Genomic DNA, 24,983 nt, shown 5'->3' with positions numbered 1-24,983 from the left:
ACACTCCAGACTCTGAAGTCATATAACACGCCCTGCCGCAAGCGAGGTGTACCTTCCTTACACAACATGCATCCTGACACTAAAATTACCACTATAGCCACTACGCACGATTTCGTGTTCTGATACGCGACAGTCACAAGGATTACCGATAAAAACTAACATGTATTTCAAACGTCATATGAAACATGTAAAGAACACCACGAGAATAATCATCGAAGGAAGACCAGGGTAAAATAAATAAGGCAAGAACATATAGAACGCGACTATATCGTGAGACAGAAGTCTCCAGGTGTAGCCTCGTCCCGCGACAGTCAACTTTATTTCTACCAGCACAGTGTTGTCCAGTACCTCGCCAATAATGATGGCCGTGTTGAACGTAATAATAACGTATTGTTCTCCGTGCATAAGTTACAAGTCTGATTTCTTGAGCTATAACCGGCACAGAATAAGACCTCCGATAGGAACGCTTTAGTACTGTCTGGAAGCAAAGAGAAAATTGGTGAGAACACCGTTATGGTCCGCGGGCGTATCAGCAATTCAGCATGCGACACAATAGCAACTCACATTTGGGCATGTGACACTTGAGCATGAGGGTCACAGTTGAGGTTAGGGTTGGGGTCATGATAAGGGTTAATTTTGGGGTCACGCGCTAAAGTGTGGCATGGAAAAGTGTCGTTTTTCATTGTGTCGCATGCTCAAATGTCGGACGACCATTTTGAATACGACGTTATCAATCACCGTGAACAGCAAGTGTCGGGAAATTCAAAGTCGAACATCCAGCGCAGATGTCACATAGTTGGGAAGAATTCCCCTCTGTATCATGGCAAGTTTATTTGGAGCTTGCCATACATCCACTTTTACATTCCACCGCGGAGCGAATGACCTATCACATGTATGCCACAATGACGGCCTTCAACATGAAAATATCTAACATAAGTTTATTCGGGCCGTGTTTTGTCTGAACCCCGAACGCACATCTCGCGTCGAATTCGCAGAAGGAATATCGTCACAATCCGCCTTGTCACGTTCAAAACACGCGCGGAATACGCAAAGACACGGTAGAAAACTTGTATAAATGGAATACTTAAAATTTACGCACATCTATCGCATCCGAATTTAACGCGTAGCACCCCATGACCCTTGCTTACGTTTTCTGAAATCTAAAAGGTACCGAATGACGTATACACGAGCATATGGATGTACGAATATTGGTATACGCTAGATCTGAAATCTGGGAACTGAAACGCCTTCCGGTTCTCCTGCGGCTCCCGTGTTAATTAGAATCAGTACATCGAATATGGACTGAAAATGTCGTCATACCCATGACTCTAGGACTGATCAATATCGGGCAATATCGGAGGGGGCATTAAGGCGCTGATAAGAATGTAATTTTTGGCGGTCTCGCTAGTCGCCAGACCGTCAGTAAAATGGCAAAGTAACAAATTTGAGAGCTATGCAGGAACCAAGCATCTCACGCACTAAAAATTCAACGAAAACATTAAATGCAACTTTTTACAGCATCTTTTGTTTAAATTAAGTGCAACTTTCTCGCGATTTTATTGAAACAAAAGTTGCCCTGGTCATAACTTGTATAATTCAAATATGCATCATTTTAGCGGCAACAAGAAAATGTTACCAGTTACGCGTTATTCAAATTAGTGTCCTATTTACGGGGCTAAAACTATTTATTAGTGCTTTGTGGCGACTGCGAGGGTCGATCACTATTGACAGAAATGTCTCATCTTTGGAAGAAACTATTGAAACTATATAAAAATTCTTTTGGACTTGCGATGCAGATTATAGTATAAATCCAGCCATCCACGCTAAACAGTCGACGTTTATCGCAAGAGTTTGTCAGGTGGATTGATCGATGGCGTCCCACGCCGCACCGAAACCACCAATTTAGAAACGCAGGAAACGCGAGAACGAGGCACCATCCGCCCATTCCCACTCGTGTGATGGATGGATCGAAACAGCGCCGATTGTTAAACTTTACCTCCACGTTGGCAATAACTTGACCCCGTAAATCCGGCGGTGAGCAGCCGTGGACACAAGCACAACCCGCGCTTTCAATCGGATAAAACAAAGAAAGACGACTCACTTTTATAACCCGGTTACCGGGTTCCGGCATAATAACTCATCCGGGTGCTTTGATCGGGCTCTCTTCAATCACGTCAACGCGGCCGCGAGGTTGCCCAGCAACCGCGTCCGGATCCGGAGACTCCGTCGCTCTGACACGCGATCCGGCAACGTGGGCTGTTAACGAAAACCGGGCCTCGCCGGTCGCGGAACGATCCGACTTTAAAGACCTGTCATTAAGATTGGTCGTTTTTAATATGCCGCGGCTGGTTAGCATCGTCGCAACGCGAATTAGCGGTCAAAAAGCACGAGACGACAATCAAGCCTTCGCCAGGTATGAATGATATCGGATGTGTCAATCCGAATCGATCGCAAATAGTCGGTTTGATGGACTAATGGTCGGTTGTGCGACATTATAAATAAACAGGCCTTTATCTGGAATTAACTGATACGTCTCACGTCGAAGTGTGCTGGTTCAGTTTATGACGAACGATTACGCAGCATCAGTTTTATTATTAATTTAGTCAATTCATTACACCACAAGACTGCAATACAATAAATAGCTGGGAAGGAGTCGAAACGACTTGGAGCAATTTTTTAATCAGGCACCCATTTTGGCCTAGAAGATGTAAATAAGAGACATGCACAATTGCGCATGTATATTATACAGTACACACTGAATATAAAGCAACCAAAGAGAATATAAAAATACATGTGGTTGAACCACAAACGTTTTAAGAAGTCCTAGAATCGGCGTAGATATTCACAAAACACTAGACGGAATACATAGGCGGGTAGGAATGATGCGTCGCTATCAAGAATGCCGGACTGCGACTGTGGAACAGCATTCCGCCGATCGAGCATGTCCACATTCGAATCAAAATACAAGCAGATTCTACTGAATGACAGCGCCCGAAATTTCCCGACTAAGATGTTACATCGGCTTCGTCCACCGACACACGCTACTTCATTTTCATCGCGTGTCCTTTTTATGCCATCTTATGCTACTTTTGATTCAGTGCACTCTACATGACTCCTATTTACATGTTCTCGGAATTTAGGCCAAGGTGGGTCTCTGAATAAAAAAATTACAAGTCGTTTGATTCCTTCCTCTATATTTTCATTTTATCGCAATCATGAGGAGTTTTGAAACGATTAAATCATTAATAAACTGAACCGAGCTGAGAGCCGGCGTGCATCTACCGTAGATAGCGCGCCGCATTCCCATCCAATCACTCCCATCCAATCTCTCTCACGTCAAACAAACGAACGCTTTTATTTTAAATTTCCCAAGCCAACGCTGAGATTAGGCACGTTGATTGCGGGCGAGGTAAACATCCTATCTGTACGGCCGCCGCGTTTGTGACTCTTTAATCCCCAATCCCCATAAAATAAAAGGCGTCTCGCAGCACGGTCGGTTTTTTAAATTATTAATTGCAAACACGATTTCCGACCGGCGTGAAAAATTCATACAAATCAACCAAAACAAAAGCGATTCCATCTAATTCGTGAGAGCCGTCCATCGCCCGAAATGGATGCGGGCGCAGGAAGACACCTTGATGTTGCGGAAGATCCCGTGATGGAAAACACAGATACCGGCGCGAAAGGCTTGTCAGATATAGGAGCTAACCGCCGAGGAATTAAATCCGCGAATAAAAACGCCGTGTCAAGACGGGAGCCGCTTTTCTCACACGCCTATATACAGACGGGCGATGATTCAAATTCCGTTTCGGTGTTTAAGATTTCATTTTATCGACATCTCGAAATCGATTCTGACATATCCAACACAGGCGGGCGCCGGCTGATTCACGCAACCCCCATTTTAAAATGTGCGCTCCGCCGGCGAGAAAATAAACCAGCATTTTAACGGCGAGAAAATCTTGACAGGCCGGATTGCGCGTATCGTTGACCGCGAACGAAATTTCATTCCGAAGTCGCGCGACAGGATTAATGAGGCAGTTCACGAGGGCTGATTAGTGCTCAATTCGCGCGGCCAATTATAGTCGGTCGCATTAACGTGAAGATAGCGATTCGAATTTGAATAATGGACGACTAATTTCTTCGAATGTTTTACATCCATTATCGGTAATAATGGCCACAGAAGTACCGCTAGCTCCGCGACAATGCACGTTTCATATTCGATTACCAATGTCCAAACGTCGGTATCGACTGTCGACGGATGTCATCGACCGATTCGTTACAGGGAACGGAAAATCAAACCGAAGGGCGTCCTACATGGTGAAATTTATGACGCACCGGCGCGCCTGTGCGATATGTTAGCGGTGACAAAACATATCGTGGTGTTTGATCATGCGCGAGCGCCGAACAGGCGTTGAAAAGCTGTTTTCTTCCGAAAACGCAAGGGTTTGTGTAAAGCGATTCAACAGTCAACGGCATGATTGATTAAAGAATAATATATTCGATCCGTAGGACTCGCACCATAAATATATAGCTTGAAATAGCGTGAGGCCTCTGCCGCCAGGACGCACTGTAACGAAAATTGTGCATTCGCCGATTTCCGCCAAAATTTACCGTTCGAATCGGGTTAATTGCACTTTGTGATGTCAAATTTTGTTTTCACGCCCATTCCAATCGGCAGAAACGACTCAAATATGCATCAATTCTTATGGAGATATGTCCCAAGGGTGGGGTGGTTTCTGTATTGAGTACCACTCGAAGAAGACGCTAAATGGTGGGTGGTATACACTTAATAAAATCACACTACAACGCCGGGAGTGCTAAGACAGATCTCCACGTGGACTGGTGTATTTGACTATTTTTAACGCATTGGAATGGGCGTGAAAGCAAAATTTGGTAGCATAGAGTGGTAATGGCCTGAATTGCGCGCTACGGCATAGTGGGAATCTGGCTAATACGCATCTTTCCGCCATTTATTTACAATATCCTATACTGAACTAGCAAGTTAGATAGTGTTGTTGATGGAATTTATTGGCTTGTGGTGCAAAAGACCAACGCTGTTAACAGCACCTTAACATAATTTTATTATTAAATAATAATTTACAATGCGTGGTCGTGATGTGCCAATGTCAGTCCCGAAACAGGAATATCGATATTTTACCACACAATCGGATATGGATTGTTACTGCAACGTAAACTTTACACTCAGTTACTTTCATTGCATTACTTAACTTTACTTACATTACTTACTCCATTACTTTAATGCATTATTATCCTCAATACCAGCTCCTGTGGTTTATGAAGCGACAGAGATTATTCACAAGGTTTAGACTCGTTTGAAAACGAGTGTTGGAGTCTTTCTACCGAGGAAGTCCGTTCTCCGGGCCGATTTTATAACACAGAATCGTGCTGCAGGTGACACGTCATCAAAACACAGGCGGTAGATACGCTGCTAATGCGCTCAAACACAGAGAACGTCACAGTCGTCCTAGAAATGACTCGGCACCGTTATACAATTTAATGGAGCGCCGCAATTCAGAACTACTTTCGAACATGCGGACAAGCGATCTCAACGCCGCTCATGTCAAATTGCTTGAAGACATGGACGTAAACATTGTTGGTCATGAGAGGAGAGAAAACGGTCTTCGTATCGAGCTACGAATTTGATGGTAAGTAACGTTGACATTTCAGTTATTCGTCCTTACTTGAAATGTACTTCTCCTTTGAACTTCATTTCAGGCTTGTATCCACCTTCATCGGTGTTTCGACCAGACGCGACAGCGCTGTCATAGCACTCGGCCCTGATGTCACCTGAAACGGAGTCACGAGTTACGGGCGCGGACCGACAGAAATGGCGCGTTTTGCATTTAATTTGCATCTCAAAGTGCGATCGCATAATGACTCATAAGCGGCATGCGAAACCCGCACAGTCTGCGAGCAATAATGTCAATAATCGCTTGTCTCAGGAAGGAAATTTACATCCACTCCGATTACTTACGCATATGAATTGATAGATGGTGCAGGAAATCCCTGGCAGACAGTCGCTGGCCCGACTTGGACGCGCAGGCCGTGCAGGAGAACGCCGGGCTGCAACCGGATTCCGACAGCAGCACGAAATCGGACTTTTTCTTTTCCGCGAGCGCGCCGTTGGTGTCTTGAATCCAACGCTGCAAAGGAACATGACGCGATTTACTTACAGGCGCGCGCGGCAGGAATAACAAGCCTACCGCGTAACCGGGGCATTCAGAAAACCTAGACGTATGCAATATACACTAAAACTAGTATTAAAGTTACGATTTTATAACTAATCTCTACCCATCAATTGCCTTTGCTCTACCTACACCGCTGTGTTGAAATATCGTACCGAACGACTGTATTTCTGGTAGCGTTGTTTTGAAAAAGGATCTTAAAATATTTTTAAATAACCGGTGAGAACGCAATATGTTTGTATGGAGCAGATCCGATAACACTGTGGTAATGAAAATAATTCGATAGTTCGCTATGATGACCCTGGTGTGGTCTCAATCGGTCAATTTGTTTAAATCTGCATGTTAACATATGCTCTATTTAACACGCAACGAACACCGACTTCCGCCACTTCCGTGCGTGTACCAAATATGGTCTGTTTTGGGGACACGAAGTAACTTTGGGTCGACGCAGACATTTTGTTTGTAACCTTCAGCTCGACGAAATCGATAAGTTCCATAGGTCACAATCCCAAATCTCCGCTATGCATACAATCGAAATAGGAGCCGTTCTTCCCGGGCGCAAGGAGCTCTGATTGACTGTGGTCAGTACAGAATATATCTATGTGCAATTGCACATTGTGCATAGACCACCGTTTAAGGACGGCGACATTTTTTCTGCGCAACGGTAAACCTTTTCTCGCAGCCGGATACAGGATATAATTATTCGGAATTTAGCGGGCAATAAATGACATGTAAAATTAATGACGGTATCAATACAGCCGAGTTTAATATTCATCACGCCGCGTAATCACTGTAATATTACCGTATTAATAAGTATCCGAGATGTCGCTGTAACGACAACTTGGTTCTAGCTGCTGCGTGACAGAGCAATTTTCTAGAATATCCCGGCAACGACTACATTGCCAGTATCAGTAAGTCGATGCTTAGAAAGTCGTCAATTTGCGCCGACAAACAGTTGATTTGGGGGCGACACGATGCCGAAATATAGCGCACGGCGATAAAAACAGTACTTTGCGCGACAGGCCGCCAAACGACATTTGTCGTCGTTAAGTTTTGCGACATAAATTCACCACACTTTCACGAGCCTACACACATAACCGCGGGCTTGAAAAAGCAGCACCGAAATTTATTAGGACGAGAGATTTATTGCGCGGCCCGTCAAATTTGTTATAAGCGCTTTGATGACGCGATTCATCGGCGTTTGATTGATGTCGGCCCGCGCCGACGCAATTTTACCGAAAATCAATTTCGGCATTAGATATATTCGATACAGATGGCGGATAATAGCAAAGCTCTTTTTAGTCATTTGATATCCAAATGCCGGCAGCTACGGTTGTCAGATTCCTTGATTGATGTCCCGTTAGTAGTTTAGGAAATGGTGCCGTTACATGGTAACTGGCAAACACAGCGCTGATTATTATTAACGCTTCCAAACGGCGAAAGCAAAAAGGCCAACCAGGTGGCGCGGTGACGTAGTCAATCAAACGCCGTATGCCATAAAACCCGACATAGGCCGTGCAACAATCAATAGAGCGAAAATGTCAGCGCCTGATTTCCAGTGTGATGTACGATTCGCGTTATTAAATCTCATCAATCACGAGCTCTTATCAAGTCGTGAGGAAACTGCTGTGGATGGAGATTAATATCGCTCATGGGTACGCGCAACGCATAGGAAGTCGCCTAGGACTTGTCGACTGCTAATCCTCAGCAACCGCGCTCCGCGCCTTCAAAGGGGGACTTTATGACGCGCGCTTTCATTACGACGGCGTGTTCTACATGACGGATGATACCCGGGACGACAAGTAACAAAGGGGAAGGGACAGGCATAATAATGACTTGCGTCGGTTATATTTCGGTAAAGGTACTATAATTTCGTGAAAAAATCACGATTCGTGATTTCAGCGTTCGCGCAAAGCCTAATCTCCGACCTCCAATCACATTTGCCCGATATTTTACAGTCTCCAACTAATAGTAACTATCGACGTTTTAGCGCGCGTTAAAATTTTACAAGGTCCATCGTGTTTCGGTACGGAACGCCGCTAGATGAAAAGGAATGATTTTAGTAGAGTCTGTGAGTGCGCGCCGCACTTGACCTGATAATTACCTCTCATCTTGGATTGAATTTTCCGACAAAGCGACCCAATCGATAAGATCAACTTGTGTTGACACTAAATATTCAAAATCGTACAGGCGTCGGTTTGAAAACAAGTGACTTCCAGATCCCCAACTCAAGTAGCGTTTGTCCGAACGTTGCTCCATTCGCAATTTCTATTCACTACGTACTTCCATTCAGATATATTGAAAGGTTATTGCACTTAACGGTAGCACACACACGATCATCAACAAGCACAATAAATAGGCCCGTAATGAAAAGGTCTATTATAGGTTACAATGCTTTAATGGACGCCGTCTGGGGATTTAAAAAAAGGAGGCAATCAAATATCCCAACAAACAAAACACAAATGCTGCAATGAGCAAAAGGTACACGCTTTGCCCTACCCGACCAGTTCATAGCCACTATAGTCAACAGTTGGAATTTGCAATGAATCAAACAAAGTTGTGAGAATTCCAACAACCGAAGGGCAGCGAGAATGCAGCTTACGCAAAATAACACAGACTGGGTATTTCGAGAACTTTGGACGCTTGCAATATCTAGCAACAGGGTAAAATACACGCCCGACTTTGAATTACACTTGTATGTGTATGGGTACCCGACGCGCGGCAATCCGTCTACGAATTCAGCATACTCGTTTGGTTGCGGATGCCAAAGAAAGTTCAAGAGCCGCTCGAAGTGGCGGAGTGACCGAAATGCCATCAGATAAGCTCTACATTTCCCTATTACAATCCCAAAGGGTCAGGTCCTGTTCGAGTGGCCTATTACGCGAACGCGAAACGACAACCTGTCATAATCCGTCAAACCGAAAACCGGGCCCGCTGTGAACTGCCTCTCACCTTTATACCGCCGACCGATATCCCGCACTCGCCCGATAGCGACTTCAAATCCTCGTCCCGTATCCGCTCCTCCTTGCCGTAGTGATACGCGAAGAACGCCTGCAGTTGAATTCGCTGCGGAACAGAAAGCGATTGCGACGCGTCACGGGACTTCCCGTCGTTTCCACGCGCGGAGCGCTCCTTAGCGATCATGCTGCTGAATATTTCAGCCATTTTCTCGTCGAGCCGGCTCGCTTGCGAGCGACAGTGGGGGTCCGGCGAGTTCGACGGCTTGTCGTGATTATGTTGCGTGATGCCGATGCGTTTCTCGGGATCCTTCCACGTTGCGTCGGGACCGGAGAAGCTACGCAGGCCGGCTGTGCCTTGAAAAAGATTCAGCAACGCCGACATCGGACTGGCTCCGTTCGCCGACTGGTAACCAGAGTCGGATTGAGCTGGCAGATACGTTTTGGCGATGTTTACCTTCCTGTCTAAATTCGACGATTCTAGAGAGCTCCCGGAACCTAACTTAAGATTCACGAGATGCTCCATCTGCATCAACGGGTTGATGTTTGAGGCGCGTTCGTCGTCGTCGTGTCGCACCAAGTCGGACAGAACAGAGTTGGGTCTGTAAAACTTCCCGTCACCAACACCGTTCGGAGGCGTGCCCGTTTTCCTCTTCTGTCCCGCCGCGTTGGACCGCTGTTTAGTGTCGCTCAGCCTATGGTCCGTAGCAGCATCCGTGGAATTGACGATCTTCTGCATTTCCGCTATCGGGTCGGATCCGCTATTCGAAAACACCGAAGCTGGAGACGCGTCACGGGTGTCTACGGTATCTTTTCTCGACTTTTTTGGCGACGGAGGCGAGGAAGCTTTCATTTTCTTCTTCTCCCATCGCTTCCGCGCATTAGACGGGCACGAACCTTCATCCGTCGGTCGCGCACGTTTCACGGCGGAGTCTAGGTGCGATCCGTTATTTACACACGCAACGGACGCGTCGGACACGCCTCGATTAGTGAGGTCCAACGGCGGCGAAGCGGACGACACAGTTTCATCTATTTTTCTGTCTCTAGACTCGAAACACCTGCGGTAATATTCCTCTCCGTCAGACGCAGATCTTTCCTGCGCACTCGTATCGCGGTCGTCCGCGGTCGCGTGCGACAAGATCGGATCGTTCGGAAGCGATTTTCTGTGAACGCGTGCGTTTGGTGGCGCGACGGACTGCAGCAGATACTGCTTTTTCGATTTCTGAGTGCAGACAGCTTCCCTAGACCGCGCGCTGACTTGGTTTTGCTCAGAAGGCGGCGAGGCGCACGGCTGGTTCACGCGGCTTATCGCGCTTTGTATCGTGGATTCCAGAGATTTTATGAAATCGGAACCGGTGAGGCCGGCTTCGTTGCCTTTCTGTGGAGTGGGCGGTCGGATGTAACGATCGTTGGTCAAGATATCAACAGGCGATTTTCGCGCGGAACGTGGGCTGCTGAACCCGGGCGATCCGGAACAATGTGAATTCCGGTGCGAGTTACTAGCATCTTGCCGATGACGCACCATCGAGTCGTCTTTCATGTCGGAAAGAGATTTACCGTTGGCAAACTTGGCGAGTTGTTCTAATGGAGACGCGGATGCGATGCACGCATTGTCGCGAGGCGAGGAACGCGCAACCGGCTCAACGCTCGAGGAACCACGTGACACACGCCGCGCGTCCTCATTGGGTGGCGTCATGGCGATTGGAAAGTGCGTGGTCTCGCGCATGTGATCCGTCATTTTCTGGAAAGAGTCGAAAGAATCCCCGCACTGTACGCAACGGAGATACTGCGGTCTTTCGCTATCATCCCATTCTCGACTGCTCTGTGCGTTCACGCGATCCGGACTGGGTATATACGCGCCCCTTGAAGATAAACTGGATGAAGAATGCGGCGGTACGTTGCTGTGATCGGAAGAAAACGGAGATTGCTGGCCCGGTTGACTAAACATTGCCGACTGCATAGCGGCAGGATTCAAAAATGGCGGGAACACGCTTCCCGGAGTCATCCCAGGAAGCTGCCCAAGCCAAGGCGAGGACAAAAACATCCTAGCGGCGGCAGCGGCGTACGCCATATCGTAACCGGCCATCGCGTTCGGAAAAGGCATTTGCATCATGTACGGTGGGAACGTACCCAAAAGTCTGAGAGCCGCCATGTTCAACATGTTAGCGAAGTTAGGGTGGCCGGTAAAAGAACTTGAAAACGCAGGGTTGCTCATAAAACCATGCGCCGCCGCGTCGTGATAACCGCTCGAAACTTGTACCGATTCTGGCAGAGTGTCACGGACAGGGTAGGCCGGATTGTTAGCACAGCTCAATTGAGAGTTTATGGTTGAGTTTGATTTATCCTCGGACGGCGACGGCCCGCTGCTCGAAGGCATGGCCGGATAGTCTTGTTTCTGACTGTAAAGTCGCAGAGTGGGTACGTCCTCGTAGTGTTTGGTTTTTATCATGTGCACCGTAAGATCCTGGAATGGGAGAGAAATTAGAATATTATCCGAATAGAAAAAAACGCGCGATATTCAGTACCTGGAGAGAGTCGAACGAATGTCCGCACCCGAGGCATTTCAGAACCTTTTCCGCCGATTCTTTCTCGTCTAACTCCATGATGGATCGCTTTTTCGGTTTGGCAAACTTGCCGTTAGCCTCATCGTCGTTACCTGCGGTCGATTAGCAAACGCTGCAGCGTATGGGGTCAAAATCGCAAATATAAGGCACGCGCACCTTTCATTTCCGCAACGTTTTGATCTCGGTAATGACCCGTTCTGCTCATGTGGACGGTGAGGTCGAGTAGCGTCGTAAACGACTTCCCGCAGTCCCGACAACGGAATTTGCTAGCACCAGTGAAAACGGTCCCGTAAAGCTTATCCTGAACGAGAGAAACGCTTGTCAAACACGTCAAAACGACAGATGAAAGGCCGCTATACAAACAGGACACTCTGGGAAAATATACGATTCCGGCAGATGAAGACTGTCATCGCGATTATCGCAGTAGAGAGTGGCGATATGAACTTTTTGTAATTTTTTATAGACAAACGTCCGACCTTCAATGGAACGACACCCACATCAAACGGATATAGTTTGACGACCGGTTGTCGATTATCTTCGAGCAGTCGGAATAACGATCCGCATTATAAAAATGACTGTGTGTTGTATCAAGGGTAAATTGTTGGCGATGCCTTACAGACGGTCCAGCCAATAAGATCTGATGTGTAGATATGCAATGTCTTTTGGAGAAAATCATATGCCACAATGGGCCGTTCATCGCATTGTATCAATTTAGAAATTGAAAACCGCCGCTTTATGTACTTTCCAACGAAATTATTAAAACATAAAAACAATCAAAACCCGCACATTCATCATACGAACATTGCCGATAATCGTGAAAGCACCAGCGCTGCGACATGCTAGAAAGTGACATGTCTCATTTAGAAAGCTCTTGTTTATCGCATCAATCATTCGCTTACATGGAAATGAGACAGGCGCGGAATTTCGACAAGGCCGTGTAGTACATCGAAAAGAGGACGGCACATCCACGGCCAGAGCGTGATTACAGAGGGATTAATTAGCTTTGGAACCGCGCAAGCACTTGTCACCAGTCACGAATACATCACTCCATAAGGCCGTGCTTGCAATAACAACGCCTGGAACTAACAGCTAGCACTTGAACACGTTTATGGCGGAATAATACTGCCGTGCGGCAGTGTTAAAGGTTAGCTGTTTTTAGTCCGATGTTTTGAAATTATCGACACAATAAGATGGAAAATATCAAACCAGTAATATTGCTACACCGTTAGGCACTGCTTGACTCTTCGATCGATAATATTCATGAAGCATTATTGTTACATAGCAATTCAAAGTCAATCCGACGCGTTTGACCACAGTCAATTTCTGGCGCCCCGAAATCACGCCTACGCAAGTTATTCAACATCGAAAACGGACCGCGTCCAGTGTTTTAATAACCTCAAAAGTCCGAAGTCGCGAAAGCGATTGCTGGCCGTCATTCAAATGAGCGATGCATGGATCGTTCTGAATAATTGATGGAATAGAAAGTGAGATTGGTAGGTACTACATGAAAATAACTTGGCATTACAATTGGCGAGTGTGGTGAAATCTTCAAACAATATCGCGCGCATATTTCAAATCCAAACGTAAATTCCTCGCCTACGCGTATATTCGCAGAAATACGAGCTGCGCTAATGATTTCCAAATAACTGCCAGCACAGTTTTGGATACAACAGCAATTGCCTTACGTGCATCGGTCCGTTCGTGGCGGCGCTGCTACGCTTCGGCTGCATTTTCTTCTTGCTGTTCACCGGCGGATGGTGTTCGGACGACGCGCCCAGGTGCGCTGCCGACGAATTCACGTGACTCTCTTCCGTCGCGTCGCTTTCCTGGTCCTTCTGAACGCACCATCGGTACCGCTTGGCTTTGCTCTTGCTGAGACAATTGCTGTCGTTTCTCTGCGTTTGAAACCGTAAAAACACTCAAAACGAGAGGAAATCGCATCATTTGCCGCGGCAAAATGTCGTTATCGGGAGTAATGGGGCAACGCGATGATGCAAATTCGTGATTAAGTGTGGTCACGCTACAAATTGAAATTTTCGTTGCAATTCATAAAAAGCCGCGGTAATCAACAGTCGGGCAAGCGTAAACACAATGCGAGACAAATTAAATTCGGAAATCTATGCTTTCACATTTATTATTGTGTTTGGACATTATTGTTGTTGTATGCAAAGAAAAATGCGCTTAAAAGCATAGAAGAATTCTGCCGGACGCGTGTTTATGCTCAAAACGCAACGGGAGAAAATACGGACTCGTCAATCCTCGTGTCAAACTCGGATAAGTTCAAAAGGACACACGACTGCTGACAATCTGTCATCGGCTCATTCAATTTCCTCGAATAACCTCGTTATGCCGACCGAGCCCCAGCGAGTGTTTGGAGCAGCCAAGGGACGGCCGCAGACAGATACGTATATTTCAATTACCTTCGCATAAAAAAATTGCTGATAGACAATAGCAATTACTAATGCTCGCTGAACTTTATTCCGAGTGTACGATAAACACGACTATGCTACGATTTCAGATCAAGATACCGCCGCAATTGTGGCGAGAGCCGTGCTAGATTAGCCGGATAAACGCGGGTTTCAGATTTGACACTGTTTACGACAGTGATTAACACCGCTAAAAATAATCGAATCTTTCTGTCCGCTTTTGACAAGCACTTATAAACACGACGGACACGACACGAAAATAGCACATGGACGGGAGAAATTGACATCGCAACGTATTACCGATCTAATCGCACGTTTTACATCAACGTCAACAAAGTCCAAGTATTTTATCCGATATCAATCACCCCATTATATTTCCTGAATGTGAGCTCGTTACCTGCATTTTCATCCAATTGCTGTGGCCATATTCCTCGTACAGCTGACGCTGTCTTTGCATCATCGCTTCCATTAAATGCAGCTGGTTGTTCTGCTTCGGCAACACTAAAACATATCGATACGTTCTAGCGAATGCACAGATAAATTATGTAATATAAATCGCTGAGATTGCTCACGCTGTCCGCGCAGAAAGGTGGAACTGACAAGCCGCTACCACGGGTTGCGAGTGAGGCTCACTTCTATTAAACCGTTTCTGTTATCATCTCCACTGGTTAAATTGGTACATGTCTGTCGGAGGACTCAATAAGACCCAGACATCAGTTAAATTCAACTTAAATCATCCTTCCATATCGACATAGGGATATTGCTCATGTGGATCAGCATCACCAACACAGGTTAAGTGAGTGTCAGCCAATCAAGCTTGCAAGATATTACTACTATAATCATATCAATTGAAAAAACACCACTGATTACAGCCAATCTGTAAACACTGTAACGTATCCTGATCTAAGCTATCCTTGTGACAGGTCTTCTACAATATTACGGTGCGCAATCTCCAAATCTCGACACGCAGCCAGCGAATGCGCGATGCACACAACACGATTTGCAGACACTCGAAAACACATTATTATCAGTAGATTTGTTGAACAGTAAGACAATGTCGGATGACATGTATAGAGTCGAGTACGTGGAAGGAAGAATGATTAATGGCACGATTGTGGAGCATCACGCCACGGAGACAATAAATGGAAGCTCGGAAGACTTGAAAGACGAGATATCATGCCCTGAACACAACCTCTTTTCCGCCGATACGCCGATACGTTATTTGTCCTGTGCTTCTGTGACGCATCCTCACCGATACAACAATTAACCTGAATGGCGCGGAGTCCGATTCTAGAACAGTACCAGGGGCACCGCCATCTTCTTAAGAACAATCTTCTAAGGCAATCTTGTAGTGATGACCATATGTTATTTCAGGTTTATAGCATGCCGAAGGATCGGAGTAGGAAGAGCATTACGGAAATTTACGTCCAACCGTTTCCTTCTGCGACAGGTCCCGCCCATTCGAACAAGCTAATCGCAAAGCCGTGATGAATTGCACTTCAATAAATCTTGTCACATTGGTACCAGGCGCGTCCTTCAAGCGGCTTCAATTTCCGTGGCAAGCTCTTCCACCCGCTGCCAGCTGTCAGTTGCGCCATCGGTCTTGCCGACGGCTGTACGAGCAAGATTGATGCGGCGAATATCGCGTTACCGCAATGCCGGTTTCGGGGACGTATGCTGGCACGGACGGGATTTTTAAAATGGAGCACCTACGCTGACGAGAGTACCGCGCCAAAGATAACACGCGAGTTTGATATCGGAATATCGGGCGTGCGATCTCGGCTGAGTACTGGGCGACAAATCCCCGATTCGTTTAGAGAGGGTTTGATTGAAGGTTTGAAATGGCAAACACAGGTCTCTCGGTTGTCGGTCACCTTACAATCGACAGCAAATCGATACTACCCTGCTGTGTACCATGTTACACGGCTAAGGACATACAAGAACACGAAACAGGCGACATCCCCGCTCGATCAAAGTCAAATTGACGGCGTCATGGCCCGCGAGGTGTAACTCGAAACGTGGTCGGAAAATCTGCTGGTCAAACGCAGATGCTCCGGATAGAACGGATTCGCATTTCCGCAAAATCTGATCGATGGGTTTGTCGAATGCTTCCCACGTAGTTCAGTATGGGAACAACGTAACGAAGGTTAGATTTCACACATTAACTGAAGACTTCATCGACAAAGATAGACGTGCGGTCAACCTAAACATTGACTATATTTTATTCCCAGCAGATAGCCATGAAAACATGATTGATCCTGGCTTCGTTATGGATATAAAAACGGGCAATACTGATATTGAATAAAGTGGTTCGAACGAAAGCATATAGCTAATTGACACCGCCGTACTGTAACTTCAGCATGTACTCCAATCAGGCTTAAAACGACCAAAAGAAAGATCACTCACTAGTCATACAACGTTGTGTATCGCAAGGGCAAAATACTCCGATCTCGAAATGTGGGAGTGCGCACAATCGTAAACTGTCATTGACACGGGGACACGGCTGTCACAACTAGAGCCCGACCGAATATCGGTTCGCCGATAATATCGAGTCGATATTAGACTTTGAAAGAATGATCGGTATCGGCCATTGTAGGTGAAAAAATGTCGGCAATTTTCGTGACATCACAACATGATGGTATCAAGTCATAAAACTATAATTCTTGACCGCTAGACTGGGGCTTACGATACTTAGGGAACGTAGGCCCAGGTTAGACAACGAATATTGCTATATTTCATATATCTTACACTTTCAAGGTGCCCAGATGCAGCCTTTCTAGTTTATTTCATGTTCAAGTATGACAAGGGCTATAAAGCTGTTGAAATAAATGCCCTGAAGTTTTGAAAATGGGCCTTTTGAGGCTGATTTCACCTTATTGAAATATCGGTGTTACCTGTGAAGGTGATAGATATCGGTTTGATCGGTATCGGCCCAAAAATCCAATATCAGTCTGGCTCTAGTCACAACACGCTCGAATCAACCCCTGGCACCACTTCAATATCAAATCAGTATTCTTTCTTTCAGGCGTCAACTCGATAGAGCATCGCAGGGAAGATATCCGCTCACTCTTTCTCCCGTCAAACAAGAATTAAAGAACGCGACTATTTGTTTTTGCTATTCGCCGGAAAAGACTTATCCGACACACGAAAACTCTTTTGTATAGTGATTAACTTTCTGAAAGACAGTGATGTAATATCGCTTCAAAACATCACTTAATATGTTTCGGTATTTAATAAATGACTTTACGAGTTCGTGACAGACTTCAAGTCACGTTTCGCGCTCTAGGAAGCGGAAAACATAACTTGATTGGGGAATGACATCCGCGTGGCCGTGAAAAATTGACTTGTGTCAACGGCTCAACGAGCGGAAATGACAAGGTTACCGGGTGGCCGACCCTCATAACCCTTATGCCAATATTTCCAGGGAGTGATATATGAATCGCTAGAAGCTTTTCAAAACTGAATACTATTCTCGTAATGCTGTCATCGAATGTTAGGTATGTAATACGCCAGAAATATCCACAATGGCCGGCATCGATACGAAGAACCAGTAAAGGTGGCAACTGTGTACTAAGGCCTCGCGGTCATCCTGGTCCGTACCGTATTTTCACTGGTTTGGCAAAAAAATATGAATCTACCTAAAGGCGAATGCGGACGACCAGAAAGATTGCATCATGACATAACATCTTTATGTCGTCATCATCATGCAATCGCAAAACACGAAGTCACAATTGAAACTCGGCGTGCTGTAGGATCCAAACACAGTCTTATAATCTGTCTATTGACCACATTGGCAGAGATTACGCGACATGGCGGTATGATGAGAAGAACACAAAACTTCAGCAATAATCTTGGTATTTTGAGAAAAGACTCGCAGCAAAGCTTGAATACTGTGATATTGCCACACGTCACAGCAATCCTTCCAGCGACGTCTTAATCTAGCACACATCTACGGCGCAGATAAAAGCAGCACTATTCATGGCATAATCCGGACGTTTTTATAAGTAAACACGGGATTTTGGTCAGTCAATCAATCAATCAATCGCGCGAATCCTACTTTCGGCCGATTCCGTTGGCTTGTCTCTCAGCGGGAAAGCCAACCTTATTATTCCTGAGCGGGCGGACGGTCTCAGTATGATTGACAAGTGTCGCGATTAGCTCGTTTTAAAGTGTGCGTGCTGCGTAACAAAATAGAGGGATTAAAGGCTCGAAGGCACAACAGGCTATGAATATAAAGGCACCCAAACGCACCGATCAAGAATTTGCGGCCCTTTGAAATGGAAGCCGTAATGGCCCCGCGGATTATACCGGTTTGTGTACTCTCCGCATAGGAAATTTCACACTGTGTCACGAGGCTAGTCATGGAAATACAATCGTCAGCCGTCAGCTACAAAAATCACTCAGTGTGTCCATAAATATCAGCATCGCGTGGTGACGGCCTCCCACAAAAATATACCTTCTAATAAGAAAATTGGATGAAATTAACCTCAGTCGCATCGAGTTCGCAGCGAGTCAATCCAGTTCACTTACAGTCAACGGCAAATCGCCAATAATTCAAAACGCGTCAACCATTCAATTAAACAGAATGGTTTCTTCCTGAATTCGGAATATATCTCAATCCGCAGACATGTATTACCAGCCCATGTACACAAGTACATGATAGGCGTATCAATGAATGGAACGGGCAGTCACGCGAGACTGCTGGTACGATGATGGGTTATCATTTCAGACACGCATTGACAGGAGGAGAAGAAACGCGACACTCGGGACGTGACACTTAAATGAAGTTTTTGCTCGAGCAGCACAAGCTAAAACCAGCGCGCGGTATTTAATTGAAACGTCCGCACCGTGTGATATACGGCTTGTCGTCGTGGTGTACATTTACACTCGCAACCAACACAGCACCCGTCGAAAACATAATTGAAAAATCATCAGTGCATCAAACGGCGGGTTCAGATTCCAGTAACACCCGGTAGCTAAATCGCGCTGAGACGAGCACATATAAAACGCTAGTCACGTTGAACGCAGCAATCAACGCCATCATTCACAGAAACGCTGTTAAGCTGCCACGGCGTATAGAATATTCGCGCCGATCCGACCAATAAATACCGAGGGGATTAATGTGTTGTTTTTTAGAGAAATGGTCCTCTTTCGGAATTCCGTTGATCACTGCTGACAGGTAACTTCTCAAGCGTGTTTTGGTGCGCAGAGCAAACAAATCTTTCATAAATCGCGATGATTTCGGATACGCCTGGCAAAATCACGGATTCAGCTATTACCGCTGCGTAACATGACATATTGACGACATCCCCATTACACAATATGGCGGAATTAAAACAACATGAGTGCAGGAGTAGCTTTTGATTATTCTGTTGCATATTCCACAGATTTTATCGGTTTCGAGTTGCGGTCTCCTCCCCATAGAGCGGAAAGAAACACTCTCGAATTTGCAACACAAATATTTTACACACGTTGATAAGGCAGATTACAGATAAAATCAGCAGTAACTTCCTCGAAGCGCGAGACCGTCTCCTCACATCCGTCGAATTACAAGAGAATGATGTCAATTATCGTGCGGTCCCTCATAAAACACCGGCGACTACGAAATATCCTGCTTTCGATTGTGTAAACACCCGTTGCCTGTTCTATGTAAAATACGCCTCGCAGGGGAAAGATATAGGCGTAAACAGTTAAACACACCGCCAAAAGTCAGAAATCGTGTTCGCTCGACCCTAAATTGAACTCGAAAAGGTCTTAGCCCGGCATCGTTATCTTCACAAACACGGCGATAGAACGGCGATCGCATGACACCTTGTTTGGGATGCCTTTTAGCGCGTGTGCCGTATCTCGCGCGCGAGGCACTGTCGACACATTGTCATTGACAGACGAGGGTTTGATACGTAGACGGCTGGCGTGTAATAAATTATCCTGCTTTATCTCCCGCTAACAAACGCCGTTCCGTAAACTATCGCGCTATCGCAATTTGCCGTTTGATTGATGGATAGCTCAAACACGGGTCGCGATGGGTCAAAGCGGGTCAGGCATAACAAATCCGATCGGTCGAGGCGATGAGCGGTGCCTTTGATTGGCGCGGCGATAAAGAAATCGAATCCTGACGATGGTCACTCAACCCGTCTCTATTATCGATAGCGCCTCCGGTATTAAGCGACGGTTTATACGCCGGCATCTATATGCGCGATGCATGTCAGAACCTTCCACTTAGAGTCGAGATCTGTACTTCATTTTGTTCGACGCTGAGTTGAACCGCGTTCACGTCGAATATCTAACATTGCATCGACTTTTTATCTCATATACACTTAGACAATCCGCATCGAAATGCAAACTCAAGTGGTATTTGTCTGACTTACGGTAAGTTGTAGAATGCAGACTGCAACGCCCATGCACTATCCCTTTATTTTGCATACTTCGACATAATCCCAACCGCAACGGTTGCGATAAAGTCAGCGGGGTCACGTGACTTTCAGGTGCGAGAGCCGTAAAATTTTCTCACCGTTTTTATCTTCACCGCCAGATCCAAGCTGCATCCTCTGTTGGAAAGCGTTGTATGAATCCATGTCCCGTTCGGCACCGTTTGCGTGCGATTGAGCGTCGTCCCTAGACGCGGTGTCCGTGGTCTGGTCCGACGCGTCGTGGCAGTCCCCGATCGAGTCACACGCGCTGAAAAGAGAATTGTTCATATGCATTTTCGTGATGGCAAATATAAGAAAACAGATGCTTTTTAGTTTTTTTGCATTTAGTCCGTGAACAATCTGGACATTTATGAGCATGCAACAAAATAGCATGCGACAGTTGAGCCCAGGGTTGTAATGACTCGAGTCCGATCCGAGTCACGTTTTTCAGATGACTCGACTTGCCTCGAGTCATTTTCTCAAAATACGGAAATGACTCGACCCGGACTCGGACTTGTGTATTGACTCGACTTGGACTGGAGTCATTGCGCATGACTCGAACCAAGTCATATGACTCGAGACTCAGAAGGTCAAGACCGACGTTTCATTGTAATTTCGAGGAATTGTTAAGTAATCACACTATTGGGATTTCGTCTATTGGTACTGGTACTTGAAAATGCGTCCAGAAACTGCTAAAAATGACGAAAATTAGAATATTATAAATGCGAACCATTCGATATCACCAAACAGAGTTATATAAAGTGGATTTAACAAGCCTTCAACTGGAAACTGGGCAGTCAACACAATGGCTTGGACTCGACTCGAGTCATAATACCATGACTCGGACTCGACCCTCTGCTCGGTGACTTGGACTTGGACTTGACCCGGTGGTGAATTGAAAATGACTCGACTTGACTCGAGTCAAAACTATAAAACTGAGATTTACTTGTGACTCGGAGCCTTGCGACTTGGTTACAACCCTGGTTGAGCCCGTGGTTTAGAAGTAGGGTGCGGGTTGGGACGTTGGGATAGTGTTAGTTTTGGGTTATATAGTCACATACTCCAGTCAGTCCAGTGTTGCATGCTGAAATGTCGGGTAACCGTTTTCTTGCCTCTTGGCATTTCAAAATTGCACCAGCAGTGTATTCTCCTGATAGAATTTTCGGAATGCTATCACTCGGACTACAATATATAACTGGCAATACGAATAAGGATGCAACCTTCCGTAAATATAATGTGTATCTCGGCAACGGACTCTTCCAAATGAACACACGCGACGAGAGTTGAAATATAGCTTTGAAAATATAAGCTTATAAACGAAATTCCTAGTTAAAGCCCCTCTCAAATATATCTCAATCATTTCATCAAAGTTCAAACACAACTTCAACCCAAACCTCACGATGAAAGACGCGTTATCACGCACGCAATAGTCGCAATTAGCTTCGTTCATAAATTCACCGACATCGAGTACCGGAAGCAATAACAGACATGCAAGTAAGGGCAGCGCGCGGCATCAAAAAACAGCGGCTCACCTGGGTGACGATCTGTTCTCCTGTTTCACAGCGAGATTAGGGGGCGAATCTCGCGATGCCGCTGCGGCAGCCAGCGTGTAAAGCAGTGACGACGCGTTCCGCCTGTCACCGTCACAGCCTCTCTCCGCTTTGATCTTCCTGCCCAGACTGTCGGCACTCTGCTGCATCGGGGCTCCCGAAGAGAAGCAATTCCTCTTTGCGGTTTCTCCTGGCATCTCCAAATTTCTCAGACGCTTCAAAGGGCTCGTGACGCTACCCTTAGTTTGAAGCAAGCATTCAGGCATTAGAAAGCCGTGGTCCTTCTCATTCCCGTAGTGGGCAGCTTAGCGCGACAGGGACGGATATAAATCTCGACACGTTAAAACGCGTTAAACCTCGCAAATTTTACTTCTCAAATTAACACCTGATAAATAAAGAGATACAGCGTTTACGACCAGCGTACTATCGGGATCAAGATAAAAGCATCGCCGCGCCGGCATATCGTTGGATGCTTTTGTGCATTATAAGATATAACTTAACGCGAAAATTACACAGCTAAGCAATTAGTATCTCGCGATGATTTCGCCCGAATTTGGTTAATGAGAGATAGCGGCACGTAGCAATGCGACGAGGTCGTTATAAAACATAGATTTACGGCCCTAGCTACATATATTTTCGAGTGGTGCAGCGCGAAACAACAACTCCGCGCATCTCCGATCAATGTGGTGCGACGGGGTTAAAAGGTTGTTGGCAGCGGTCGAGGGCTCTCGACCGAAGGCTAGACTCTTCACATTTCTTTGACATCGCTTCATTATCAAGAGATTTTTATTTGCGTGACGGTTTCACCGTTTGTCCGCGAATGGAAAACACGTCAATCAATCAATCGCAGTGACACGCGGCCCGATCCATCACGCATATCGCTACAACGCGGGAGGCCTCCTCATTCCCCTTTTTTCATCAATTACGGATGTATCCGCCGCGATTCCACCACGGCAGAAGTACGTACTTGAATACATACGTGATTGGGCTGCACGACGAGAAATCTCTCCACGCATCAGCGCCAAACTGCGAGAAATTAGCCGACTAGACGCTTATTTCTAGTTCTCAAGGAAATATTGCATGATTGAAATCATTTGCCTCGTTTGTAACTGCCAGATGGCGCGGGACATGTAATGAATTTTGATGCGCACTCGTACAGAATATCAAACTGACACTGGTTTCATATCGTCTATCATTACGTAGGGCAGAGAACCAACAAGTCAATCTTGGCAGGGGAATCCAAGAGCGTGTCGATTCATTGCGCTAAAAACGGAACCGCTCGCCTGGGAACCGCGCTAGACATGGCGTGGCGAGAAGAGGGTGCTACATAAAAATTTGATATACCGGTACCCATTGATAGATATGGAAATTCAATTCCTTTTCGCCAACAGCCAAAGAGCTGATATAAGACGCGCATGTATTCGGCAGTCAACGGAATTCCGATAAATACACAAATACAGACTAGCAGCATATCTCTCACGGGAATGAATGGGTTTACCGCGACAATCAGTGTCTGCATTTCCGACATCCTCGACGCGCTACAAGTTATACAAATGTGACAAGGACAGATACCTACCAATATCTTCTATCAGCAGTCACGAAAGATAGGCTTGATTTACAATTTGATGCTAGCGCGGTCGTATAATTCCGTAAAATACCGGAAAGTACATAATATCGCAACACTATCATGCGATTAACTACTACATAGCTATTTAGCGACAGTAAACATGGTATAGCACGTCGAGGGATATATAATGCAAATAAAAATCACAACATGGTACTTATCATATTACACGAATCGTAAATCGCATCATATTTACACGGACGCAAGTTACCCGCTACCTACAGAATTAATACCGACCGTAGCATCACCTCGGTACACTCGCTGTCGAACTGAAATACTCAGTCGGTACATCAAAGATGTCAATAGCAACTTAATATTGTTTCCTTCTCGTTTCTCGTTATTGACTGACAGCTGAGCAAGCGTCAACTGGCGCTGGTGCATAACGAATTGGAATAATCTCTTCGGGCGCAGAGAAATGTCAAACCCGAAGCGATATTGATGAAGGACGGGCCAAAGTTGAAAAGTTCAAATACAGCCGTTTCCGTGACGCTTGTCAATCTAATTGCATGTGATTAGTGCGGGCGTCGATAGAACTGGTGATTAAGAGCGGCGAAGTTCAATATTTCCAAATTGATTTGGCGTCATGGACACTTCAAGATATTGTATTTGGGTTATGTGCACTGCCACGCTTAAAGACTCGCTATTTCCAGACCAAAGTAAGCCGACGCAAAGTTAAAACTGCGAAATAAAACGTCGACACTCCGCATGTCGGGCGAAAATTTATCTTGCAGCAGGCACCGTTATTATAGACATAGGTAACAAATATATGTCATTCCCGTGCACCTGCGATTGACACTATCAGGACCGCGATCTCACATGCATCTCAATATATGCCCTGGAATTGCTCTCAAGAAGAAGCCGATCCCAATGTTTTGTTTCCGACTTACGATCACGAAAGTTATGGGAATCGCATTAAAAGCTAGACATCGCACGCTGCACCCCAGATAATGACCGCAGACATGGGACGACCTCGGTAGCATTTCCAATAATATCGCGCTCGTCTTAGAAGTAAACTCAAGTTCACCTGACTGACGCTAACACTGAAATGTGCACCTCGCTTCAACTCGAACGGCGAGGTGGGCGTAATCTGTGTTTCTTCCAATTAACCTACTTGTAGCATTTCTGCCCGTAAATACGAAAAGTAACGAGGGGAACGATCCCGAAATCGGATGCAACGCGACACCTATCTATCGCCTCCGGTCCTGCTCAATACCACCTCGAATGTGCGAGACTGCAACAGCGCGTG

The 24,983-nt window shown here is 45.9% G+C and overlaps 1 protein-coding gene across 2 annotated transcripts; it reads right to left on the bottom strand.

Annotated features, from left to right (window-relative positions):
• Window positions 1–142: 142 nt before the first annotated feature.
• LOC145445580 (uncharacterized) lies at window positions 143–24,966 on the bottom strand. Of its 2 annotated transcripts, none has more exons than XM_080323771.1 (11): window positions 22,096–24,966; window positions 20,665–20,831; window positions 14,551–14,654; window positions 13,413–13,622; window positions 11,884–12,028; window positions 11,689–11,819; window positions 9,159–11,627; window positions 5,996–6,164; window positions 5,703–5,808; window positions 2,095–2,309; window positions 143–474 (listed from the first exon to the last, which is right to left on the bottom strand). In XM_080323771.1, exons 1-10 carry the CDS (start codon window positions 22,377–22,379, stop codon window positions 2,138–2,140), a joined length of 3,957 nt encoding a protein of 1,318 aa, XP_080179897.1. In that variant the 5' UTR covers window positions 22,380–24,966; the 3' UTR covers window positions 143–474; window positions 2,095–2,137. The 2 variants fall into 2 exon arrangements, with proteins under 2 accessions (XP_080179897.1, XP_080179898.1); XM_080323772.1 differs by having other exon boundaries at window positions 143–478; window positions 2,102–2,309.
• Between the last annotated feature and the right edge of the window lie 17 nt (window positions 24,967–24,983).

This window comes from Botryllus schlosseri, chromosome 8 (assembly GCF_051294905.1).
Source record: "Botryllus schlosseri isolate E-star chromosome 8, Bs_hap1, whole genome shotgun sequence".
Lineage (NCBI taxonomy): Eukaryota > Metazoa > Chordata > Ascidiacea > Stolidobranchia > Styelidae > Botryllus > Botryllus schlosseri.
Note: the sequence above shows the minus strand (reverse complement) of the source record. Positions and strands in the feature narration are given on the sequence as shown.